Genomic DNA, 25442 nt, shown 5'->3' with positions numbered 1-25442 from the left:
TCTAGGGCGCCGATTTCTCTGTAACTTTGGGGATCCATTCATATGCAGAAGGTATATATGAGGGTTTTAAGACAAACTGAATTCGAATTGTGCAAAATATTGTATATTTATAAATAGGATGCGGGGTCCACATGAACTTTGAGGGGGCTGCCCCCGGCCCCCCAGGATCTGTGACCTTGACAGATCACCGTGGTCACGATAAGCAATGGTTGGAATATAAACATACCAGTTGTATTAATAACACACTGCCAGCTCTCTTTACTGCCAGAGTTCTGCCCTCAGGTACACGCATAATCGGGGATTCCCCGAAACACACGCATGATGGGAATTTCCCGGTGGAAACGAATGATCTGCAAGCCCACACGCAAACAAAAAAAGTACATGATAAAGCAAGTGTACAAATAGATGTAGGAGGAAGGAATGTTTCGTCGCTGATTTACTCGACCTTTTCTCTCCTATCCACTGTTAAGTTTGAGTTGCGTTTCTATAGCATTAGATGGTGAAGAGCATTGCCTCATTTACTTGTTTTCGCGTAGCATTTTTCGTTATATTTCTTAATGTAAGACGACCAATGTCACTATTCCAATGAACATTTTCATTTTCCGGAAAATTTTCCGTCTTCCGTTTTCCGGAAAATTTCCGTTTCCGATTTTCCGGAAAATTTTCTGTTTCCGTTTTTCCGGAAAATTTTCCGTCTTCCGTTTTCCGGAAAATTTTCCGTCTTCCGATTTTCCGGAAATTTTCCGTTTCCATTTTTCCGGAAAATGTGGCCATCCCTACTATAAATCAAAGCTATAGGAAAAGCAACTACATAAAATATGAAATACATATGAAGTAGAATATAAAATTTAAGAAAAATATTTTCTGGCTAGAATAGTTCAAAAGTATATATTGGCTGAGCGAATTATTTTCAAAATTAAATTGAAGTAATTTAACTAAGAACATACATACATATAAAATTTCATATTTACTTTCTTTCTAATTTCAGGCCGATGCAGTGAATATTTCTGGATGGAACATCAATTCCACAATGAAGATATTAGCAGCAAGTGCAATGGTGACATTTATATTGTTAGTGATACTTCTAATAGTGTTGTATTTATACGTCACAAGACAATTTAACCATTGGAAAAAGAAAGGTGTCCATTATTTAAAACCACTTCCAATATTTGGTAATTTCAAAAACTTGATGATGTTAAAAATGAGCTTGGGTCAGCAATTTGCTGAAATTCATGCTAAATTAAATGGATATCGGTATGGTGGGTTCTTCCTTGGTTCACGGCCATGTCTTTTAGTGCGAGATCCTGAATTAATTAAACATATTTTGGTGAAAGATTTCGAACATTTTACAGATTGGACTTATCGTCCGGATAGCCTAGCTGATCCTATGATTTCAAACACACTTTTCTGGATGCGAGGAAACCGATGGAGATTTTTCAGGAAATGTTTCACCACATGTTTTACTTTGGCTAGAATTAAAGGTTCATTTTCCTCAATTTGTGAGTGTGCTGAAGTCATGATGGATGATATTGTCAATAACAGAAATTCTGACAACCAAGTTGAAATGAAAGAGCTCTGTGAGAATTACCCAATCTATGTAATTGCAATGTTTGCTTTTGCAGTTGATGGCAAAATGTTGAAAAATTCTGATATTGTGGAATTTTGCAAATCTGCAACAAGACCATCTTGGAGGAGGATTTTACCATGTTTTTGTATGTTTTTCGTCCCACAAATTTTACGAATATTTAGAATTACGTTGGGTGAAGCATATTTGTACAATTTGTATACAATGCTTGCTCACAAGACAATCGGAATGTTTGAAAACAATAACATATCTCGTAAAGACATTGCTGGTTTGGCGATTAAGTTAAGAAAGGAAAGAGATAGTAAATATAGTGATTACAAGAACAACAATTGTGAAACCCAAGAAATGGCAGATGATGAAGTTGGTAAGTTGCTGTTTTCTTTTAAAGAAAAACATCAAAAGTAATTAGAATATTTTTTAGACTAACGGGCGATTTAAACGAAAGTAATTTTCAGTTTATACATTCATAAATCTCGTAACTCTATTACTATAATGTTCTACTACCAACTTTTTTAAAGTAATAAATATAGATGAAAATATGTATCTTTCTAATACTAATCAAATTTCCACCAAGGTTACTACTACACTATGTCGGAGATATCTTTCTAATAACCCATATAAAATGTTCACTCCCTAACACAGTGGTTCACATAATCCCGTTCGATACGTCGCGAAATTTTAGAATTTAAAAATTACTAATCATTTAATAATTATTTATAAGTGTAATTATAATATTATTATATTATAATTAGTTAAAATGAATTTTGAGACAGAGTGAACCAGCCAAGATCTCTAACGGGAGCAATTATACTCAAGTGCATAGTCACTACTTCATGGAAACTTATAGACTTACATTAATATCATTTATGTTATTATTAATGAAAAATCAGGTACGTGTTTCAACATGTCATGAGTGGTCGGTAAAGTGTATCGTCAGTCAAAAAGGTAGAACCATTGTCCTAACATATTCCTAACAGAGATATACCGTAATTGTTCAGGGAAATTCTAAACAAGTTCTGGATTATAATTTGTAATCATCTAATGAAAACGATTCGTCATTTTGCATATTAGAAACACTCCAATTAACTGCAATTCAAGTACACAAAAATACTATACTCGATTCACATTAACAACACTCCTTAACATCCTTTTTAGAAAAAAAAATGTTGAATCTAACCACTTGTAGTTAATACCAATCACTATCAGTTCCCATCACCAAGCAGGCAATAAATAACGTAGCCAGTATGAAGCAGACAGAATACAGCTCTAGGTTTTGATGAGATCACCATCACCTCTTTTGGACTACACTCTTCCGGTAGGCATTTGTGTTTGTATTTTACCGCTCAGAGCAGCTTCCGTCCCAGTATATTGAAAATACCCCCTAAATTCATAATATCAACGTCTAGAATATTTTCTTATAAGCAGATATAAGGAACTGCTTCTGTCTCTAAAATGTTTGAACGCATTCTTGTCAAATGGCTTCACACCTGCATAATCGATTCATAATTAATTTCTTTGCCTGAAAATCTTGTAATCAATCACTAGAATTTTATTAATTATTCCTGTTTTATCTTATTCGACATAGAAAGGGCATTTGATAAAGTGTGGCATTAGACTTCATCCGTATCATATATCATTTTATGCTCAATAGTCCTGCTTATCCTGTTGACATTCATTGGCTATCACATCTTTATGTCCAGTATCCAGCCGGGATTATGATAGGGAAGCTGATAACAGTGTGGGACTGGTGAAAACAAGCACATAGATTACTGGGAATAGGAAGTGGCCAATTAAATTGTACTTGGATTACTTCTGTCTGACTGAAATTTTACTCTGACACATTATATAACTCTTTCGCTAACCAAATGTAATATGTATTTCTTCATAGAAGTGGGGCAATTACCAATGGTCTTAATGCATAGCAAGCCATTGGTGAATGCCATACAAAACATATTATAATCACTCCGTCTTGCCTATAATATATTTATATTCAGACCAATTTTAGGCCAGATTCAGACAAACTTGCATTAATACAAAAGTTTAATTGTAAAATGAACTTGGAACCTTGTCTTATACCTTCACAAACACTAAAACTAGATCTATGGCTTATAGAATCAGAAAATGCAATGCAAATTCTCCATTGACTTCTGTTCTTACGAGACCCTGGGACAAGAAGTTTTTACTTTAAATCGTGGTACTTGGAAAACAACGCCACACATGCTCTCCTGTTTTCACATTTGTCTCACTATTTCTGATTTATAGGGATGGCCATGGACTTTTCAATTAAGCATTTGTTTACATTTTGACCCGCTGCCATTTTGCATAGGGCTGTCGTAGAGAGTCCAGACTTGCTCCATCTTCTTTCGTTTCACAATAGCTTTCAATTGATATGCTACTTAACCCCCCTTGCCACTTGAAACTTTTGAGTTGGACCCCGTTTGGAACCCTGCGGGGGACCCTGGGGAAAACTTACATTTTACCCGAAAAAGTGTGCCCTTAAAATGATGGGATACGTGTTCGTCTAGTTTTCCATATACCCAACCGTTTCCGAACAAATGACCCGGTTCAAACTATTCTGCCAGCTAATAGCTTTTACGATTGCTCGCTCGTACATTACAAAATATGTTCTAACTCACGATATCTCTGGAGTAGCACGTATAAGTTCGGGATTCGTCTAGTTATAACATATCAAATGCAAACACAATGGTTTTGTTCGGATCTCAGCGGAGCCAGTTCGTGACCTTCCTTTGTTAGATAACTGGATATAGTTTTACTTTGTATTCCTATTTCTGCTGATCTATCTTAATATTGTCCTCCCATCTGCACCTAGATCTTCCTAATATTCTTTTTTCGATTGAGTTCCAGCTAAACTTTTGAAAGCGTTCCTACTTTCTTCCATTCTGGCTACATGACCTATCTGCCTGAGCTTCCTAGACTTAATGACCGTAATGTAAGTCATTCCTCATTCGGTTCTTCTTGGGGTCCAAATATTCGCTTCAGGATTTTATTTTCAAATACTTTCAGTCTGCGTTTTTTCCTCAAAGTAAGCGACTATGTTTCGCGAGCATACGATACAACATGCATATTTTCAGCTTCATTGGACTGAATATTAACACGAAATCTCTGCCGACATTTAATTCCTTTTCATGAATGTGATTTTAGTATGTTATTGTTCATCCTAGATATCTGAAAGTCTCCACGTTCTTGAGATAGTTTTATTTGATATTTTAACGAACGCATAATCTGAAGAATGGGGATTTCCACCAAAATCTGGACTTAAAATTTAAGTACAAAAATAAAGTTAAAATATTGATATAAAAATGTCCTTTAAATAGCGTATTTCTTTGAACACTTTTTTAACATTTGGAGATATAAGGAACGAAACACCATCCGAATTCTCAGCGGGAAAACACGATTGTATTGGTCCATATTATTGATGTCCCTGCAGACAACTTCTACCATTGTCCAACATAGATAGTGTGCGAAATGGCATAATTATATCTTTCTATGGTACTGCAAACAACTGATGTCTATTTAGTTAGGCAAAAAGGACTTTTGCAAACGGATATATCGCAATACCGTTACTCTAGACCAGCGTTTCCCAACCCTTTTCAACTTGCGGCACATTACGGGTGTAACTTGAATTCTCGCAGCACACTCATTAAGATATTATTATTATTATTATTATTATTATTATTATTATTATTATTATTATTATTATTATTATTATTATTATTATTATTTGTAAACATAAAACACCTTGGTAATTTTTTCTGTGATTTCTGATATCTTTTTCACAGACAAGAAGGTTCGATCACTGGTTTCCATCCGTAGTAATAATTATGCTTATTTTTCATTCTAATTTAAAAATAGAAAACAATTACAATGAAATATGACTCAGCTTTATAAAAATACACTTTCTCTTTCGAAAATTGTATCCAACCTTTCACTAATAAGGAAGATTACTAAATAACGAACGAACAAACAAATCTCTTGTACTTTTAAAACACAAATGTAGGTAATTTGTATGCAGGTTTGCTTTCTCGAAATGATTGAATAATATTTTAAAATTTCAAGTTACGAAATAGTCTGCAACGATAAAGAAGCAATAATGGTGATAACAATTATAACAAATACCTTTTTAACATTAAAAATGTACATAATAGTAACACAGTATGGAACTTAAAATTATAGATTCATAGTAGACGCTCAAAGTAATGTGAAACACAAATACCGTATACATTTTTCCTCACAAATATAATGTGAGACACAATGTCTTGCAATTTGATTGCAATAGAATTAATAATTATGTTTCGATTTCCTCGCGGCACACCAGTATGCCGCGGCACACCGGTTGGGAAACGCTGCTCTAGACCTTAAATGAAAGGAGAAAATACGAAGAGTAGTAAAGCAGGTGTATTGGGTTTCTTACCCACACAAAGAACCTCTCATAATGAGAGGGAATGAGTTGAATTAAATTGAAATGAAAGACGAACAGGTATGTCTTCCCCGCTAGTCTATTAATTCTTCGGCGCATGTTCCTTTGGTGCACGTGGTCCCAGGTTCTATTCCCGGTGAGAAAGTACAAAATTTGATTTCACCACCATTCTCTTCCATTAATCATCCTTCTCGTAGAGCCTAAAAGGCATAACTATGGGGAATTAAACTAAAAAAAAAGTATTTCATTTTTTAGGAAGAGATAATAGAACTAACCACTTACATATCTAGCTACCTGTATATAATTTGTTCAAAGAGAATCTCAAATAGTTGTTATTATTTAATTATCAACCTTATCTATTCTCTTTATTGTTCACATATCATTCCCTAGTAAGTACCATTCAGTTATAGTCCCTGACTTCTATCTTTAATTATCCTTTCTGAATTCCCCCTTCTAGCTGAAATTAACTCAGCAGGAATTTTATCTACTCCAGGAGATATTGGTTTCTTAAATTTCTTTATAGCAATTTCTTTTTCTGTTCGGTTAAGCTCTGGAATATACGGGTCTGGGTCTGCATTTCACTTTCTGCACGAACATTATTTCTTTGCTGTGTGTTTTGCAAATTATCAAAATTTTTCCGTCTATTGAAAATACTATCAGTATCCATGAGGATTATTTCATCTCTTTCCTTTACTATAGTATAAATAAGTGCGAGGCTGATTTTTCTCAAAATCGTTTATGCCCTTACATATTTTTCGAATATTTTTGTTTCTAGATTTATCTTGAAGTTCAATAACTTAAACTTTCAGAATATGTTTTTTTTTTCGTTCTAAAAGTTTGTGGGTTTTTCCCAGCTGATGACAGCGAAATTTTGTAAAGTTCTATTGTTCAGATTTTGCACTTTTGCTCTTCTCTGGCGGTTTAATTTATTCCTGGTCGAAAAATAGTTTGTTTCTATATACTTTCGAGTGCCCCAGTTTTTGATTTGCCGAAATTTTGTTGCTATCCTTAATTTTAATCTCAAGTATCCTCAACATTAGTATATTATGATTCTTCTAGAATAGAGAATCTATTCCGCACTTCAATCTGGTATTTTCCTTATTTCTCTCTCACCTGACCCTCCTCTAGTTTCTTTAAATTGAACCTCTCCATCATCAGACGCTGATTATTTCCTTTATTCAATGATAACCTCTCTCCTATTATCGCTACTACCAGGTAGTAATCAGTGTCACAGGCAAAATAGTAAAACTACTTATTAAAATTCCAGGTAACTTAAGAGAAAACAGAAAAAATAATTTTTCTTAAAAATCAATGGGTTAAAAAAATATGGCGTTGGTCGCTTAGTTAAAATTTTCAATAAGAAAAATAGATTGATTACGTTATACGGATACACTATGTAGAAGCAGAGGTAGGTTGAACATGGTAGACATGAATTTTAGAAAACTGTTGTCATGGTTTGAACAGTGAATATAATAAATGTAAAATTACTAGCAAGAACATTGATGAATAATAATAATAATTCCCTTCCTTTATTTTCAATTTTTATTTGAAGATTTGTCGGATCCAGTTCTATTTGGATTTGCAGCTGGAATACTCCTGGCTGGATACGAAACAACTGGAAATGCTCTTGCTTTTTCATGTTATCAACTGGCTAAAAACAAGAATATTCAGGATACTTTACGAAGAGAAATCGATGCCTACCTGGAAGAATGTGATGGTAGTATTACCTATGAAGGAGTACACAATCTTCCTGAATTGGAGAAAGTTATATCAGGTAAACATTTTATTTTTTGCTAAAGTAGATAAAGCATTAATGTCTGGTGCGGTACAGGGCTGCCAACTTTTCTTAAGAAAAAATCGGGACAGGACAATTTGTGTTGGAGTTCACACCTCCACGCGGAGACGACTAAATGTACGGCGAGTCGTTGAAAACAATGTAAATAATCAGCTGAATAACACGAACCTGAATGAATGCCACACTTTTTTTTTTAAATTATCCCATCCAATGCTCATGACTATGTTTAGGCAATATATGCAACTAATTCAAACCAAAACAACTGCACTTTAATTAATATAAACAAAGTTTAGAGAGAAAACTGCATAAATTTTTTAAATCTCAAATGAGTGCATAACATTGTTAAGGAATTACTGACAAAAAGAATTACTAAAATGTAGTCTTATTCTTTGGCTATCATTATACCATAAACTCAAACCAAAAAATTGTAATTTATTTAACAGAAACAACATATAAAAAGAAAACTACATAGAATTTTTGGTATTTATCACAACAAATAAGTTATAGTTAGCGTGGCGGCCACCCGCTGAAGTAAGCGCTAGTGTTAGCAGTTGCTTTTATGTAGAGGTTGCAAAAACATTATTTTTTACGCTCTTGGAATACACTATCATCATAATTGGCTGGACTATCAACTCAAAACAATTAGGGAATAACTATAAATTAAAGACGAGCTCCTAAATATTATTTCATGAATCAAATTAAAACACAAATTTGTTAAATTGATTCTATATGTAAAACTGTGCGTTTAAAAGAATAAGTTGTTGTGGACGCATATTGTTAAAATGGCCCAGTAAAATATTAATTAACTTTGAAAATCGATAAATCGGGACAATATGCGTCCCGACGAGTGTCCGGTCGGGACGCGGGACAAATAAGTCAAAAATCAGTACAGTCCCGACAGAATCGGCATGGTTGGCAACCCTGCAGTGGTAACCATCTAATTTTGCTTAGACATTTGCTGATTCGTTTCTTGGGCAAAACCGAACTTAGAAAAGAAAAAGAAGGAAGGAAATGGATTATTGTTGTAAAAAGAACAGGAACCGTGATTGGGATGTCGCTAGATTTTAAATTTAATCTGATGTAGTTAATTTAGTATCGGACTTCCGAAGAGAAACATCAAAAGGATTTAATGACCGTGTCTATAGCGGCGACTCCCAATTACGACCCCTCTTCAGTTTTATTAGAAATAGGAAAAGGAAGAGTGAGAAAGAAGAAAAAGGTAGGAGAAAAAAGAAGGAAAAGAAGAAAGGAACCAGAGATGGAAAATTACTGGATAATGATGGAAATGTGGTAAAGAAGCTTAAATAGTTATTAAAAAGGTGATTCATACCTGAATTTTACTATTTGAGAATCAATTCTGAATTGATTCTGAAGAGACATAAGTTCCTTCATACTACCCTGACCTGGATCCAGGTAACTGCACAAGTGGGAGTTAACCTGAACCAGTCCAGGTGATGAGAAGTATTAATTTAATCGTTTATCAGTTATTTCCAAATGTTGAATAACCTTTACCCAGTATCTTAATTTCCATAGCGGAGATCGAACACACAGTTGAGTAAACCAAGGAAAGAAGAAAAAAAATGAAAGTGGTTTACACATTTTCCACAAATAGAAGTTTTTGAGATTAGGCACGCAAACACAGAAATTATATATATATATATGTTATAATTCATTATCCTAATTAGATCACTGAATCATAGTTTTGAGGATTCACAACACCTAAAAATTAATATACTATAAATCACTTCACTCCTATCCTAGGATGTGGGTACTGTCCAACATGGCGATCGTGGCTAGAAATTCCATATTCATATTTTAGCTTTTCTGTTTGTTTTAAAATGAAGTTTCAATAATTTGATACTCCCAAACAGCTTCCTGAGTTATTTATTTAACTATTATGCACATTGTTACCTGAATTCTACTGCTTCTCCCGTCGAAAATACATTTTTTTTCGAGAATGGAACTAACGTGGTCTGACTCCAAGTGTGGTGAAAAACAGAACCAGGTGAAGGTGCCCCTTAATATTAACGCGGAAATATAGTTCCGAATCAGAGCAAAGGAATTTTGGCTGCGGAAAATACAAAGATAATGAAAAATAGCAAAATCTGGATGAAACCAGATTTTTAGCAGGATATGGGCATCTCAGAGGGGCGAAGGGGGTCTAAATTATTCTAACAAATATCAGATTGCTGGATAATTTCCGAAAATTCTGTCCAATTACTGACCTATGTTTTTATATTAGCAATAAGATGTATAATTTCCATAATCATCCATTTGAAATGCCCATATACAGAAATTCACTATGAAATACTTTATAAATAAAGAAATTATTCCCCAAAATATAATTTTTCCTAGATGATTCCGAAGCTCACACATTAATTTTGGTTTAAATAAAGAACAAATGGATTTAATACATGAAACGAAAATTATGTGTTAAAATTTACAGTACACGGTATGTTCGGAAAGTATTGGTCCCGAGAAAAAAATGATATTACCTAAACTGTAATGGTACATTACATTGTCTAAGAAAATCAATACAAATTTACATTTATTCCTGAATATACGGTGCACTTTCAAGTTTATAGAAAAATCACAGTTGAAATTCGAGATATGACTGAAATTCGTGTATGAGAATATTATGGTATACTTCTTGATTGTACTTATTTACAACTGCTGAAAAATATAAACACACACACACACACACACACACACACACACACACACACACACACACACACACACAAACCGTTTATGTGAGTTTCCATTTTTAGTCTCGGACACTGGCAAGAAGGTGTCGTCCCACTTGCGACAGTCTTATTAGCGACAGGAACTGTTAACTGTCCTATGAGTGACCGATTCGATCTGTTAACTGCTCTATGAGTCACCGATTCGTTCACAATAAGATGATGGAAGAACATAAGGTTCTTTAATTTGTTTCATGCTAAATGTGATTTAGAACCTAACAAAATGTATTATGAAAAATTTCGCTCTACCTGAATTTAATATGAGAATGCTCTCATTACAATAACAATCTTTTATACGTTTTTCTAATATTATATTTTTGAATTAATTTTTATGAATACACTGACTATATCATGGGGAAAACTAACTAAATATTTAGAGTACATTAGCCTTTAAATTTAATGTTAAAATAAAGGGAGCATAAGTTTAGATTGAATATGTTTATGGCATAAGAAAGAGATCAGAAAGAGGTAGGGGCGCCCGAAGAAAATTTTCTAGAGAGAGGCATCTCGATAGTTGTTATATTACGTCTGGTATATCTGGTATTTAATATACGTGGTTTGCTATATTACGTATACATTGTTGTGAGTCAGGGGGCGATCCCTGCCTTCCCATCGGACGCCCATGGAAAGAGGGTGTTCACCACGTAAGGATATCAAAGAAATCTAAAACCACGGTGTATTCGAAGAAATTATTACACAAGTTACAAATCTCTCACAGGACTTAACAGTTCGTCTAGTTATAAGGGATTATTTCAGATTGCTAAACGACAAGCTTTTATGTATACGTCTAAACAAGGAAGGAAGGCAAATTAAGCAATTAGTTTACGTTTTAGTAGCTTACAATAGGGGGAAGATAGTTTAAAGAGTTTGTTTACCTTTTAGATTGTTTAGAGTGAACTGCATTGTAATTGGTGGGATTGGTTGAGAATAGCCAATCAAATGTAAGGGATCTCAAAAGCTACTTTTATCATTGACATTTCTTCCCATTTTATTCAGTGTCTTAGGAAGTCAAAAAAGTAGATAGTTGGCGAAACTGTTACACGTTTAAGTTTTCCAAAATAAAATATATTACTGTGCTTAGTGAGTAATTAGATTTGAATCAAATTAAGTACAGAAGACAGAGCTTTTGAAGAAAGGGGATATTACAACTGGATTTTCAATAATAACATAGGAAAAAACTTTTCATGGAAATATCCCTGTTGTCTCGTTAAGTTATTTGATATATTTTATGTCAAATCTAACTCAAAATTAAAATAAGGTTTATTTATACTCATAGTAGAGGAAAAATATATTTGACGAATAGTATCACTGGCACGTACATATTTCATACCAAGGTTGTTCGGGCGCTAATAACGCCAGAGGCAAACATATTTTACGAGAGGGAATCGTATCATCTTCCACCATCTCAATATAAATGAATCGGTCGCTCATAGGACAGATAACAGTTCCTGTCGCTAATAGGACTGTCGCTTCTGGGACTAATTCGGCAAGAACACTTCCAACAATACACACTCAGCGCTTATTCTGTTTGAAGCTACAACAATGGGATTTATGCAGTTGTAGTAAAATACGATATGTTATGAAAGTAATGTTGCGTCGGTGCTTTTTATGACTCTTCCATAATTTTGGCGTGTATCTTATATTAGAGTACACGTACCGCATACTTTTTAAAATTAATTATTTTATTTTATATTGCGACTTAAACGACTGTACATTTTGTATAAGAAGATTGTTTAATGATTTTATTTCATGCAAATTGAGAATTTGCTTGACAAGGTTTGGGATTACTTTAGGGTTGCCATTCATCCCGGAAAATCCGGAAGTGTCACAGAATCGAGATCTGAGTCCCGGCGTCCCGAAAATGTGTCGGGACGCTCAAATGTCCCGGATTTAAGTGAAGAAGAAAGGAAGGGAATAATATAGTTTGCTTTTTTTTCTGACAGGATTAGGTACATAATTATTCACTTCAACTTCTGAATATCGTCGCTGCGCCTCGAAGAACCGCTATGTGACATTTTTGTCGAAAATGAGTTATGTTGTGCAAATAAACCAGAAAGTTGTCAGGAAGCTGACGGGAATTATAATGTCATAAGTTAATTTTCAATTGTTTTGCTACAACAATGAAAAATTATAGATTGAAATTAAAGGCTTCTGGTTCTCATCAAGTACGCATTGATTAATGTATACAAATCCTCTATGTGCTTATAAAGGCGCAAAAGGTGCTAGATAAACACAAAAATTGTAATATAATACTGTTGAAGCTAACTACAACAATGTCCAGTGCATAATATACGCAGAACCAATTTTATGATATTTATCAAGTGTTTCCGTGTATATGACAAAATTTTAAGAGTTCAGATGCTTTTTTGCTTCTCCTGAGAAGTTGTAGTTTTAACACATAGCGGTTCTTCGAGGCGCAGCGACGATATGGCAATTCAAAAGTTGAAAAAAAAAAATTGAATACATAAAAACGGATTTAATTACGATTTAAAAACAAAGTATTCCTTTCATTTGATCAGGGACAAAAGGTTTTACTGCTAAATCTTATTCCTATCTTTAGTGCTCTGTTTCAATCAGCGGTAAAAGTGGATCTGAGTATTTAGAGGGACGCATAACGTCACGCCGTCCCCCCATGCCAATCTTTGCCCATTGTAAATTTTCACGAAATCGTTGGATGCCATAGATTCATACAACGATAACGTTGTAAAGGGATCAGAGGCGAATTATTTGAGCAGTATTGTGTATAAAGAAAAGAAAGACATATAGAGATTTCGAGACATTATTTTTTGTAATCGGTAACTAAAATAAGAAAGTTGTTACTATAGCAACGTCGTAAATAAAGGTACATGTACGTAGACATCTTGTCGAGAAAATAAATGTATGTAAAAAGGTGTAGACATCTTGTTGTATATGCAGAAAGTTGATTATGTACGCTTTTCATGGTTAAGTATTAAAAACCAGCTAAGAAAGTGTTAAAACGTTTGAATTATTTTGAAGATTACTAAATACGAACCAGGACAGAACCCTTACATACATATGTTTTGGAAGTGCGGTAACGGCGTCCCCCCGCGTCTCACCTCACTTTTACCCCCGGTTTCAATTGTATCTTGCTTCTGAAATATTTTAATAAAAAATCTCTGACCGATATTTTTGGTAATTTTCAGCTGACAATTCAAGAAGAAAAAATATATTGTTTTCAATTAATGAAACTGAACAGACAACAATGGGGAAAATGTTGGAGTGGAACATATTGCCAATGAATTAACCGTTCTTAAAAAATGATACAACACGAACAAACAAAATGTGTGAAAGGAAACATCATAACTTGAAAAGCAAAACACTAAAAGCCACGAAACATAACAAATTCTGAGAAATAATAATAATAAAAAGAATGCTTAGCAGGAGGAGGGGGTAAATTATCTGCTTACGTTTGCCTAACTAGGGAGAAGTTCTACTAAAATGAATAAAAATGATTACGTAATATTTGAACAACACTCTCTAATGGAAGAAAGTAAATTAGAATATAACACTTCTTTACATTTTAAGCATTATACAATATTCCCCTGGAAAGCACCAGAGTTGGCGTGGGTCAATGAAAACTTGACCCACCACCCATCGTGACCCACGACCCACTGACCCACCACCCACCATGACCCACTCTGTGTCCCACGACCCACTGACCCACCACCCACCATGAACCACTCTCATCCACTTTGACCTACTCTGACTCATCAAAATCCATCGTCATCAACTCTGAACACGATCCACGGCCTCTTCTGAAATGACTAAAGAGTTTACAGTTGTAATAAAACAAGACTGTGAAATTGTCACTAATCGGAGTTTGAATTTCTAGTCAATCGCTCAAGCACCACTCTGTTACAATAACGGTGGATCTGACCTTTACGATATAATATGGTAAAGTGTTTGTCAGTGAGGAAATTGAAACAGTTCGAGGTGGGGGGAAATTAGTGTGAGCCTAAAATATACTTGTACTAAGAGAGTATTCTTGCAAGTGTTAATTTCTGAACGCATTCCACAAGAAACTTTTATTCGCAGGAAAATACCCCTGTATAATATGGAAAAGGTTATGGTTTCTCAGTTCACAGTATTTTTCTCACAAATATCATAAAATATCTCATAGACACCACATTATTTGCATTACTGTTTTTCTTTTAAAAATCCCGTGTTTCCTACAATGAAACCACTCCAAATTTTTAAAAAAGTCAGTCTGATCGAAAAAAAAATGGAGCGTTAAAGGGTTAACCAAACTATTTAAAATATATTTTCTGTGCTACTTCAATTATTTCCGAAGTATGTGTATTTTTAAGTGATAGAAAGTTACTGGCCTAAGTCAGACGCATTCTGATAGTAACTTAGAATGAACCTTTTTCCAAAGCAAGGGCATCATTTGGGGAGGCAAAGGGGCAATTGCCCACCTGAGTTTGGGAAACACATGCTTTGTAATTAATTGTGTACTAATATAATAATAATAAAAAACGTGAAAGTCTTATGTCGGTGGTGGACAATCTTGACCCCTTCTCCTGGCAAAACCTGAAATGACATTATTGTTCCAAAGACAAGTCAATCAACAAATCTTATTGTTGAGCTGAATAAAATGACATTCATGAAGGTAAATCCTTATGTGTAGTTTTCGAGTAAATCGACAAAATAATTTTTTATGAATAAAAGTATGACATTTGCAGCCAAGAATAACAGTGTTAAATTACATGCTCCCCATTAAGGTGAAACTAAACATGGTTCATCAATGTTTCGTTTTATTATGATACTAGCAAACAAGATGCTACTTTTCACAGTGGTTAATAAGATGTAATAATCTAAAAATACAATTAGCTGTTAAAGTTTAGTTTTAAAATGTTTCAATTGATGTTTTCACAGTTTGCACGAATTCAGTAAAAATGAAATCCTTCCGTCCCAATGGCCGCAAACTGAGTGCAACTGCAGTAACATAAACTCCGGTCTTCATTTTCCCTATAACAGTTCATTTAGTTTTCAGTATCTATTACTTTCTGTGTTTGGCTTATGTTCCTTCCATCATGTTGCTTTCTGTTGGAAAGTCAATTTCTATGAAGATAAATTTTGAAGATATCACTGAAGAATTTAAACAAATGGTTCCATTTGACAGAAAAAAATCTTTGTACCCGTTACATTTAAGTAGTTTACTGTATGAAACGTCTTACACATTTAGATTTTCTCAGATATTTTCTTGAGTACATCCTTAGTTTATAGATACATGTATCCATGTATGCAGTTTTTTCTTAAATATATGCATCAACGTGTTTATTACTTAGATGTTAATATTTTTGTTTTACTCTGTGTAATCTGTCTCCAACTTGCACTTACATTACAAAAATTCAGCGTCTGTAAATGCTGTAGTATAAAGGAGAGGGATGGTTTATGAAGAAAATAGTGAAACGGAAGTATCTTAAGAAAACCCACGGAGACGATATTGTCTAACACAAACTTACCTCTTTGGGGATGGAACCAAGGACCCCACGCACCAGAGCACACACACACTACCACTGAAAATAATCAAAAGAAACCTATATTTGTACCATTACGTAGGAAGATACTAAGCTTTCACGTAATAACGTACATTCAAGGATGCATGTGAACAGGACAAGTGGAAAGAAACGAGCTTTAAGCATCCCTTCATAACTCAATAAATTCGGAATTAAGGACAGATCTGGATAGAATTTTTTCAAGCACAGAGTAACAACAATTTTCTTTAATACGGCACATGAAAAACTATTGTTTAATAAAATAGATAATTCATAGTTTTAGAAAGTTAAAATATTCACCTTTACTTATTTTCGTACTAAATGACTTATTTTCTTTTATATATGCTTAATTGATACTTAGAAATGAGGGAAGTGTTATGTGTTCCATATTTTCCACGTAGGTCTGCTGATATATATACATTTCGTTTCTTCCAGAGGTCGTTCGAATGTATCCATCCGTGAATTTTATATCAAGAACTTGCACCAAGGAATATAAAATTCCTGGAGAAAATGTAACTATTGAAAAGGGATCACATGTATATATTGCACTGCATGGAATTCACAGAGATCCTGAATATTACCCAGAACCTGAGAAGTTTGATCCTGAACGATTCAACGAAAATAATAAGAAAGATAGACAGAATTTTACATACTTGCCATTTGGAGCAGGACCCAGGATGTGTATCGGTAAGTACGATACGAAATCAGAATTTTAGTATATTTAAAACAAATGTATACTTAAATTAAGTAAATTACTTCTGTGAGTATGTTTTAAATACTTTTGTCCCATTCTAACTACTGTGATCTCCAGGGGCGGATCCAGGACGGACGGTAGCGGGGCAAGGGTTGTAATACTGCTACTTAGAGCTCCAAACTCTGGGATGGTTTTTTTTATTATTTACATATAAAATAAGAAAGTTTCCTCTTTTCGGGGGGCAATCGCCCCGATCGCCCCCTCCCCCTGGATACACCCCTGGTGGTCTCTCTAGCTTCTTTGAATTATTAAACGGCATGACAAACATCTTGGCATTTGAAGGCGACACCCCAAGTTCCCTTTAACTGCTGCTAGCAAATGAGAGGCTAGCGGTATTGCCACATTTATTTTGTACACATCCACGTCTATCCCCTGTCACTTGATCGCGCTGTAGTTTGTCTGCTTAGCCATACCCACATCCCTTTACCACTTGGCAATGTCGCGCCAGAGCTTGCGTTTTATTCGTTTAGCTGAAATGCCAAGATGTTTGTCACAGGCTTTAATACTGTCATTTTTTTTTATGGATAGCTGATGTTATAGAGTAATTATTTGACCATGCGGTGAAATTATGTACTAAAGTTTCATAGTTAAAACAATCACCTGATAAGCTGCCCATCCCTGGTAAGACTCATGCTCAGATGTCTGAACTAGAGAGGAATATCCAGGGTCGGGTAATTACGCGTAAAAAAAAGTTTTCTACATGACGCGTAAATTACGCGTAAAAACGCGTAATTTACGTAAAATACGTAAAGTACGTAAAAATTAGAAACAAGTCTATAAATTAAAAGAAAACGTTCTACGCGCTGAGCTTTAAAAAAATTCTTCCTAAAATTGTATGGAATCTAGCTGGATTTTGCAAAACTTAATCCGTAAGTATAAACTGGGAATTTTGTATTGGCTTTGTAAAGTAGCATTGTATAATACGGTTTGCACGCGTGACTGTTCAAAACCCATTTCATCATGATTCATGTTTTAAACCATCTGTAATCGAGAAAAGTTTTATGCCAGAGAAGCCGTGGGAGAAACTATTGTGCAATACAACAACAATGGTAAGCCTTCGTGGTCTTCATTTGTGACGACTTTCTGCAATGTCTGAGAAAAGCATCACGAACAAGTAGAGGAGTTTCTGTTGGAAAACCTCGGCCCTTCAGGAATAACTAGCTACCAGCAATATCGGGGAAAATGTGGAAAATTTGAAGAACTTATGAAGAAGGGAATTACAACACTACGCACATTCTGGTATTTCGCTACTCGGCAACATAAGGAGTTGTCGGAATTTGCTATGAAGTTACTGAACATTCTAGCATCTTCAGCGCAAATTGAAAGACTTTTCTCAAATTGGTCCTTTGTCCATAACGTCACAAGGAACCGGCTCAACTTCGAACGTTCGAAGAAACTACTTCAAATATACTACACCCTCAAATTACAAGATCACTCAAGTTATGAATATTAGTGTGATTAAGAGTATTGTGTTCGAATTGTACTAAACTATAATGGAAATGATATGTAACATTTTTTTTAGAATTAAAATAATGGCAAAGTTTTAAATGAAATGATATACTCAGTGTTATTGGAACCAAGTGAAATATATTCAGTATTCGAACTAGGAAGAAAGACAAATTGTTTCTTTCCAAAAACAACGAAGAAACAAGTAGTTCAATATTGTTGAGTATTTTTTTCAATTTTGTCTGCTTATTATGAACATGGAAAATCTCTACATTAAAATTCAAATGTTAGTCAAGTGCTAAGTAATATATTTAGTGTTGTTGTTGGACTTGGAAGAAAAGAGCAAAATAAATGAGTTCATTCCGAAAAATGTAGTGTAATGTTCTGTTGGGTGCTCTTAATAACTTTTACATCGAAAATTCAAAATGTCCCAGTGCTAAGTGAAGTGGTATATATAGTATCGTTCAGACGTGGAAGAAAAACAAATCAGTTTATTCTAAAATTTCATTATTTCAATATTCTGTTCAGTATTTTTCGTATCATTTATGTGTGTGTGTTAGTGTGTAATATGAAGGTGAAATGAGCCTAACAGTCAATCTCCTTTTCTTTTCTAATAGAAGTTTCAAAGTATACTGAAATGTTTCGAGCTTTATATTAAAAGCTGCAAAGGTATAACAATAAATTGTTATAGTCAAAAGGTTACTTGATACTTTCAAACATATCAGAACCAACACATATTTTTAATGTGTATGCTTATATGTTGAGTGGTTGTGCTTGTGTGTGTGCTTATAGGTAGAAAGTACGTGGTCGGGCGTAGTAGTAGTGGGCCGGCGAGGGGCAATCCAAAATTATCTTTTACTACTATGATTTGGCATGAAATCATTACTTTTAAATATAATGTTTAGAAGATAATAATGTTTTAATGCTTAAGTAAGAAAACTAAGCTTACAATATAACCGACTATTCAAAATGATCTTAGTTTTAATAAAAGAAATATAGTTTCCTACGTCTGCGTAAAAAACTGGTTTTCTACATGACGTATATTACTAGTAAATTACGCGTAATTTATGTAAAATACGTAACAAGTAAATTACCTTGCCAACCCTGGGAATATCTGAGAGATTATAGAACGAAAGTTCTAAATTTCCTCAAGCACCTCTATCTAGTTGGCTGTTGTTGCACTAGAGGACACTCTTTGATATTCCAATACCTGTAGCTGTTTCGCCTCTCAGTTACAAATGGATTTGAAGCAGGACAACGAAGATCAAAAGTCAAAGATTTTCCTGACAATATCATAGAAGTTCAAAGTTATGTAGTGCTTCAGTCGATGACAGGACCTATAACTCTTGCGTTTTATATGTGTAGGTATGGCTGAAATAGTGAAAATATGAATGTATCCAGCCAGACTCAAACTGTCACAGTCTTCGTTATCTTGAGACAATTAGCAGACGACAGTGCGCATTAGCCGGCTTCATGAAATGAAATTGGCGCGCTTGGATATCTAACTCTCTCATCTTACACATTTCTATTTAGTGTGTAGTATTAACCGTCTGTAATGTGAAGAAGTTTTGTGCCCCACTTAGATAGATTCTTATAGTATGTCTGGAAAAGTCAGACTTCAGACAACATTTAGAATCGTCTAAAAACGTTAGTAATGTTCTTGGGTGTTAGTGTGTTGGCCTGCTTTTAGTGATTGTATTCTTACTTTCATTTGTGATATCAAATATTTAACGTTCCCTGAATCCCTTCCTTTTAGCTTTCATCTGTTATTATTATTATTATTATTATTATTATTATTATTATTATTATTATTATTATTATTATTATTATTATTATTATTATTATTATTATTATTATTATTATTATTTTGTTAAATGTTTTCATTTTTTAACTGACTTCAAAGAAGGGAGAAATACATATTTCAATTTGAAGTGTTTGTAGTATATGTATCAGCGTTTTCTACTTTCAGATTTTGTCTTTTGCGTTGCAATTCGCTTTCCATAATTAATTCCCACAGTGATTATTCAAAGATAAAATACAACATTATTCTTCCTTTGCTAGTAACGTATTGATTGGAATTACCCAAATTCGAACAACTAGCTAGGTGTGAGCAATTTAACAGAAAATTATCCGTTCATTTCGGTCACATTTGTGCATGGACATGAGGAAATTTAGGGATTTTTTTGGGCAGCTCTAACTCAGAATGTACGCAAATTTCACATGAAATACAATTATACCAACAGAAGCATTTATAACACATAAAACAGAGGAAAATATACTGAACTGAAATGAACACTAAAAGATTAGCAAAAATCGTCAGAAAAGAACTTATGCAACCAGGAAAGAAACACAAACGAAAAGGAAAAAATATTATCGTTCATACTCCACACAAAATCTGTTTCCTTTAGCATACTAGCCAACACTATCATCCCACAATATTCAGATTTTTTTTTTTTTTTTTAACACTTTGGACACCAAGCTATTCATAGTGATTTCACTTTGAACGCCATATGTACCACTGATGGTACACGAGGCTCCATGCCACGTGTACCACCCATGGTACACACAGTAGCTACTGTTTGACGCCTCGTGTTCCACCAGTGGACACTGGTTGAATAAAATAGAATGGTGCAAATCACTACGAATAGCATGCCGTCCAAAGTGGAAGCCTCGTGTACCATCGGTGGTACATGTGGCGTCCAATAGCAATTATAGTCACATTTAAAATCAAGCAAGAAAACAGGTAAAGATGTTATAAACACAAGAATTGAAACTACATATTACCAACATGAGTGAAAAAAAATTTTTTTCCCTCATCTCTAATATAATTTCTAAAATATAACTCTCCATCTAAAATTTAATAGAAGTACCATTTTTTCAATTATGGAATATTACTTTGTAAATTAAGAAGAAGTAATGTACTTATTTAAATAGCTTGCCATCTAGTCTGGTTTTGTTTATTTATGTTCCCGATTCAGATAGAGACTACGTTTTTCTTTTCACCTTTAAATTCTGACTCATCATTTTCGGGAAATAATCACCAGTAGAAAACAATTAAGAGCAAAAACAACTATGGGCAAAACCCTATGCAACGGTAAAATAATATAGTTTTAAATCAATTATGACGTCACAAGTTTATACAACGAATTGAGTAAAAATGAAGACAATTTCGTAAACGTTGACTTGTTTACTCAATAATCGTATTTCGTGTTTATTACAAAATTACGTAGAGAAATTTTAATAATTATTTTTTTTATTTGATTCCTGCAATGTCATGGAAAAGAGAAAAATTAGGAATAAAGTTGATAGTCATCAGTAATAATCCAAGCTACATTGAAGTAGTTACCAGATGTTTAGGAGCTGTCTAGTATGAATACCACACTTAATTTTTAAACGGTTTGTACACAGAACTTCCTCTTTTAGAAGACACCTTAATTAAATTGAAAATAATATTGTATTATTCTACGATATTGTGAAAAATTAGTACCGATTTCATCATTTAAAGGAAACTTTGCAAATTTTGGTACTAATTTTAAATGCGAAGCATCGGCTACAATAGTTTCCTACAGAAATACGTAATAAAGTGTCTTATTTTAACAAATATGTTAAGTGGTAAAATTTATTTGTGTAAATTACAAGAAGCTGAAACATAGGTACTCAACATATGCCTTGCTTTTTAGGTATTTTGTACATACATATAAATTTCAGTAAGGACCTTTCTTGCTATGAAAATCAAAATAGCATACACAGCTGTTGTCGTTTAAAGACACGCCTTGGACATATTTTAAAATGTATTTTTTCTATTTTACGTATGTAGGTATTTAATTTTATGTTATCTTACCCGAATTCTTCGTAGAGATAACCCACATTGAGTGTCTATTGTTCCGGGTTTGTTGCATGGTGCGAGCACGTAATTTTCCATTTTGGCCCAACAGCACTGAAAAGTGGGAAAGCTACTTGAATTACAAACCTTAGTCTAGAACTTTAGACATAGTGGGCAATGAAAAATGGTTTTTCTGCCCTTACACTACTAAAATCTTGTCTTAGCTATAGCCTTATCACAAGAGTTATTTTTGGGAAAAATGATTTTATTTTATTTTATTTATTTATTTATTTTTTTGTTTAACATCCGACGTATATGACCTTTCCAGGCTAAAGAAGATCATTGATTAATGAAAGTCAATGACGATGAAACTAAACTTTCGCGCTCATTCACCAGAAATCAAGTGTGGGGCCACCAGGACCAAAGCTATAGACGCTAGCCACTAAACTAGCGGAAAGTGTTCTCAACTTCATAATATTTGTTGCACAATACATAGTTTCATTTCAAATTCTTTCTTAGCTATTGAATGAACATGTATTTAGTAAAATTTTTACCTAATTTGCATTTTGATATACGTTCGTCCAAATTTACCTAAAGAATTTCCACTTAAACTATATTTTGATATGTTTCAGGGCAACAGCTTTCACTCTTGGAGTTAAAAGTTGGCATTATTTACATGTTGAGCCACTTTGAGTTACACACATGTAAACGGACTCCGGAAGATGTGGGTCTTCACCCTAAATGTCTGTTCGCTGCTCCAGACAAACCTCTCTGGTTGAGGCTTATCAACAGAACGGGGAACCTAAAGCCAAGAGCAAAGGAAGATTAGCTTAGCTCTACTTCCACACCTTTTCGGTTTTGTTCGCTTCTATGTGTGAGTTTGTGTATGAGGCGTTAGCTTTAGTGTGTGTACAAAAGGAAAATCAGTATTCATTGCATATCGCAACATTGTAACTTTAACGCTAATTGAATTGTACTTCCATATCATGTAACTGTATTATTATATATCAATTTTGGTTTAAGTATTTGTGAATGCGTATATACATAATATGGAGTGTGCATTAAGTCGCAGTCGGAACATTAGGGTAAGTGTCCCCTGGGCAGACAAATAAAAGATTGAAGTGTAATACGAGGGTAAGTCAATAACTATGTGTTCTTTTGTTCCAATCATCTGTAGGTTAGGTGAACGGCTTTCTGCGCTCCCAAGTCAATAGACGGCAGTATTACCTTCGCTCGCGGCATTTTTCAGCGTTATCACTGCAGTCTGTTTTGCACTGTTGCGAATTAAACATGGCTACACTACTATCCATTTGCGTTTGTTATCCGTTTTGTGTGGTCTGAAGGTGTACCAGGAACTGATATGCGTAGAAAACTTTGTGCATAATACGGTTGCCATGTTTTATTGGCAAACCAGTCAATTATGCACATTGGTTATGGTTCTTCATTTAAAATTATTCGTAACAGGCTCGACTTTCATAAGGCCTGTGCGGGATGGGTCCCAAAGTAACTGGTTGAAGAGCACAAACGTGTGACAATCTGGCAGTATCTGTTGGACAATCATACGAAGGGAGGTGATCCTTAAAACAAAAAGGACGAATCGTCACTGATCTTCTTCTGTGGTGCAAACGGACGGTGGCACAGCCGTATTTAGTTCGTAACAGCGCTGCGTAGTACTGTTGGAACTGAAGTGATATTGCTGAAACCTGCCACAAGCTAAGCCAATGATGCCATCTATGAGCTTGCCAGTGCACAAAGCAGTACAGCCAATCTATAAACGACCGGAACAAAATTGCGCGTACTTACTCACTTACGTCATATATAGCAGGATCTTAAGAAGATGAGTGATAAGAATCTAGACTGTATTTGCTCGGCACATAAAGAATCCAATGGAGAAGTTTCGTTTCTGCGGCGATGAACATTTTAACATCTAAAACCATTGAATCGATTCTTAGTTGTATTTATTTTTAACTCTGTTTAAATGCTGAAGAATACAGTCACCAATAGGTATACGATGAGAACCGTATTTATCTTAGATTTTTGACCAATTACAAGTATATGGCTTTAATTATTTAAAAGTTATTGCAACAAGAACATTGTCTTCTGTAAGAGCAAATCGTGTGAAAAGCACTCTCTTACAGTATTAACAGAACCATATCTTTAACTAATAAATCTGCTTTAAATAAATAAGTATTGTAGAGTGTACGTTATAATCTTTTAACGATAGTAACATATATTTTGTAAAGTAGGTGTTAGCATTATTTAATAGACCTGTAGATGTCTCATTCACGTGAAAGTAATAGCATAATATACAACAACCTCAAACTCATTAATTTGTTTTCAACAAGAAGACGGTCTCTGCGTACAAAAGATAAAAAGATTTAAGTAGCATGTCGACCTTCAACATTTGAAAAATATAAGATCATGTATAACTTATGGTTCAGAAATGGTTTCTTCTATTCAGAAGTGATTTTCTTTAGATTTGGTTCAGTTATTCTTTCGATTCTCTAAATCTCTTAATTATGTTAGTGACTGTATCTTCTCAGAGTAATTAAATATAAATTATTGCTTAACTGCTTAACTATTACATAATTAGGATTTTTCTCTTATCCAGTAAGATAAGAAATGTCTTTGTTTTCTTGTTTAAGCTTTTACTTACAACACTATAATTTATATTAAAACACTGTACCCATTGTCAACCTAATTACTGATTATAATTTAATTTATTACTCTAAATTAAATTAAATGTAGTATACTTTGATATTTTTTATGTATTAAATTATCATTAACAAGCAAGTATTTATTATGTATATCGTATATGCATATATATATACATGTGTGCTTATATTTAAATATGTGAGTGACTGTTTGCGCTGTTACTATATTATTTTTTCATCTGGCTTTACGTCAATCTTGTTTCAGTATTTAACACTTTCAAATGCCATATATTATGAGAAACTCTGTACATATATGTGTATTGTTTTTATATAATATTCATCCTTACATAAATCAATAAATAAACCTGATTATTCAAAATAATTTAAGTGTGGTAACTAATAGTAATTATTGTATTAATTTCCTTTAATACCATAGTCTGAACTTGTCTCCTTCTAACTAAATCCGTTTAGTCTAATTAGCGGCATTAGCCAAAATTAATTTATTATTGTTGAACTAAACACAACAACACACTGAGCAAGGCTTTGTGATAGAAAATATATGAAAACACAATCACTTAACAGTTTCAACATACTCATTATGTCCTCATCAGACTTCTACTCATTCTCTGATGAAGACACAGTGTCTTTGGTGAAACTGTTATGTAAATGTGCTTTTATATATTT

The 25442-nt window shown here is 33.9% G+C and overlaps 1 protein-coding gene across 1 annotated transcript in view; it reads left to right on the top strand.

The window, feature by feature from the left end:
- Nucleotides 1–25141, top strand: part of LOC145667809 (uncharacterized) — a 120590-nt gene extending 95449 nt beyond the window's left edge. Inside the window, exons 7-10 of the mRNA XM_081735240.1 lie at nt 989–1949; nt 7576–7797; nt 16517–16768; nt 22737–25141. Of these exons, the coding sequence (XP_081591366.1) occupies nt 989–1949; nt 7576–7797; nt 16517–16768; nt 22737–22933 (1632 nt within the window). The 3' untranslated portion in view covers nt 22934–25141. The remainder of the gene's footprint in view (nt 1–988; nt 1950–7575; nt 7798–16516; nt 16769–22736) is intronic.
- Nucleotides 25142–25442: the final 301 nt, after the last annotated feature.

The sequence above is a fragment of the Thermobia domestica genome, chromosome 13, assembly GCF_964235325.1.
Source record: "Thermobia domestica chromosome 13, izTheDome1.hap1.1, whole genome shotgun sequence".
NCBI classification, from domain to species: Eukaryota; Metazoa; Arthropoda; class Insecta; order Zygentoma; family Lepismatidae; genus Thermobia; species Thermobia domestica.
The sequence above is the reverse complement of the archived record's forward strand: the minus strand, read 5'-3'. Positions and strand labels throughout refer to the sequence as shown.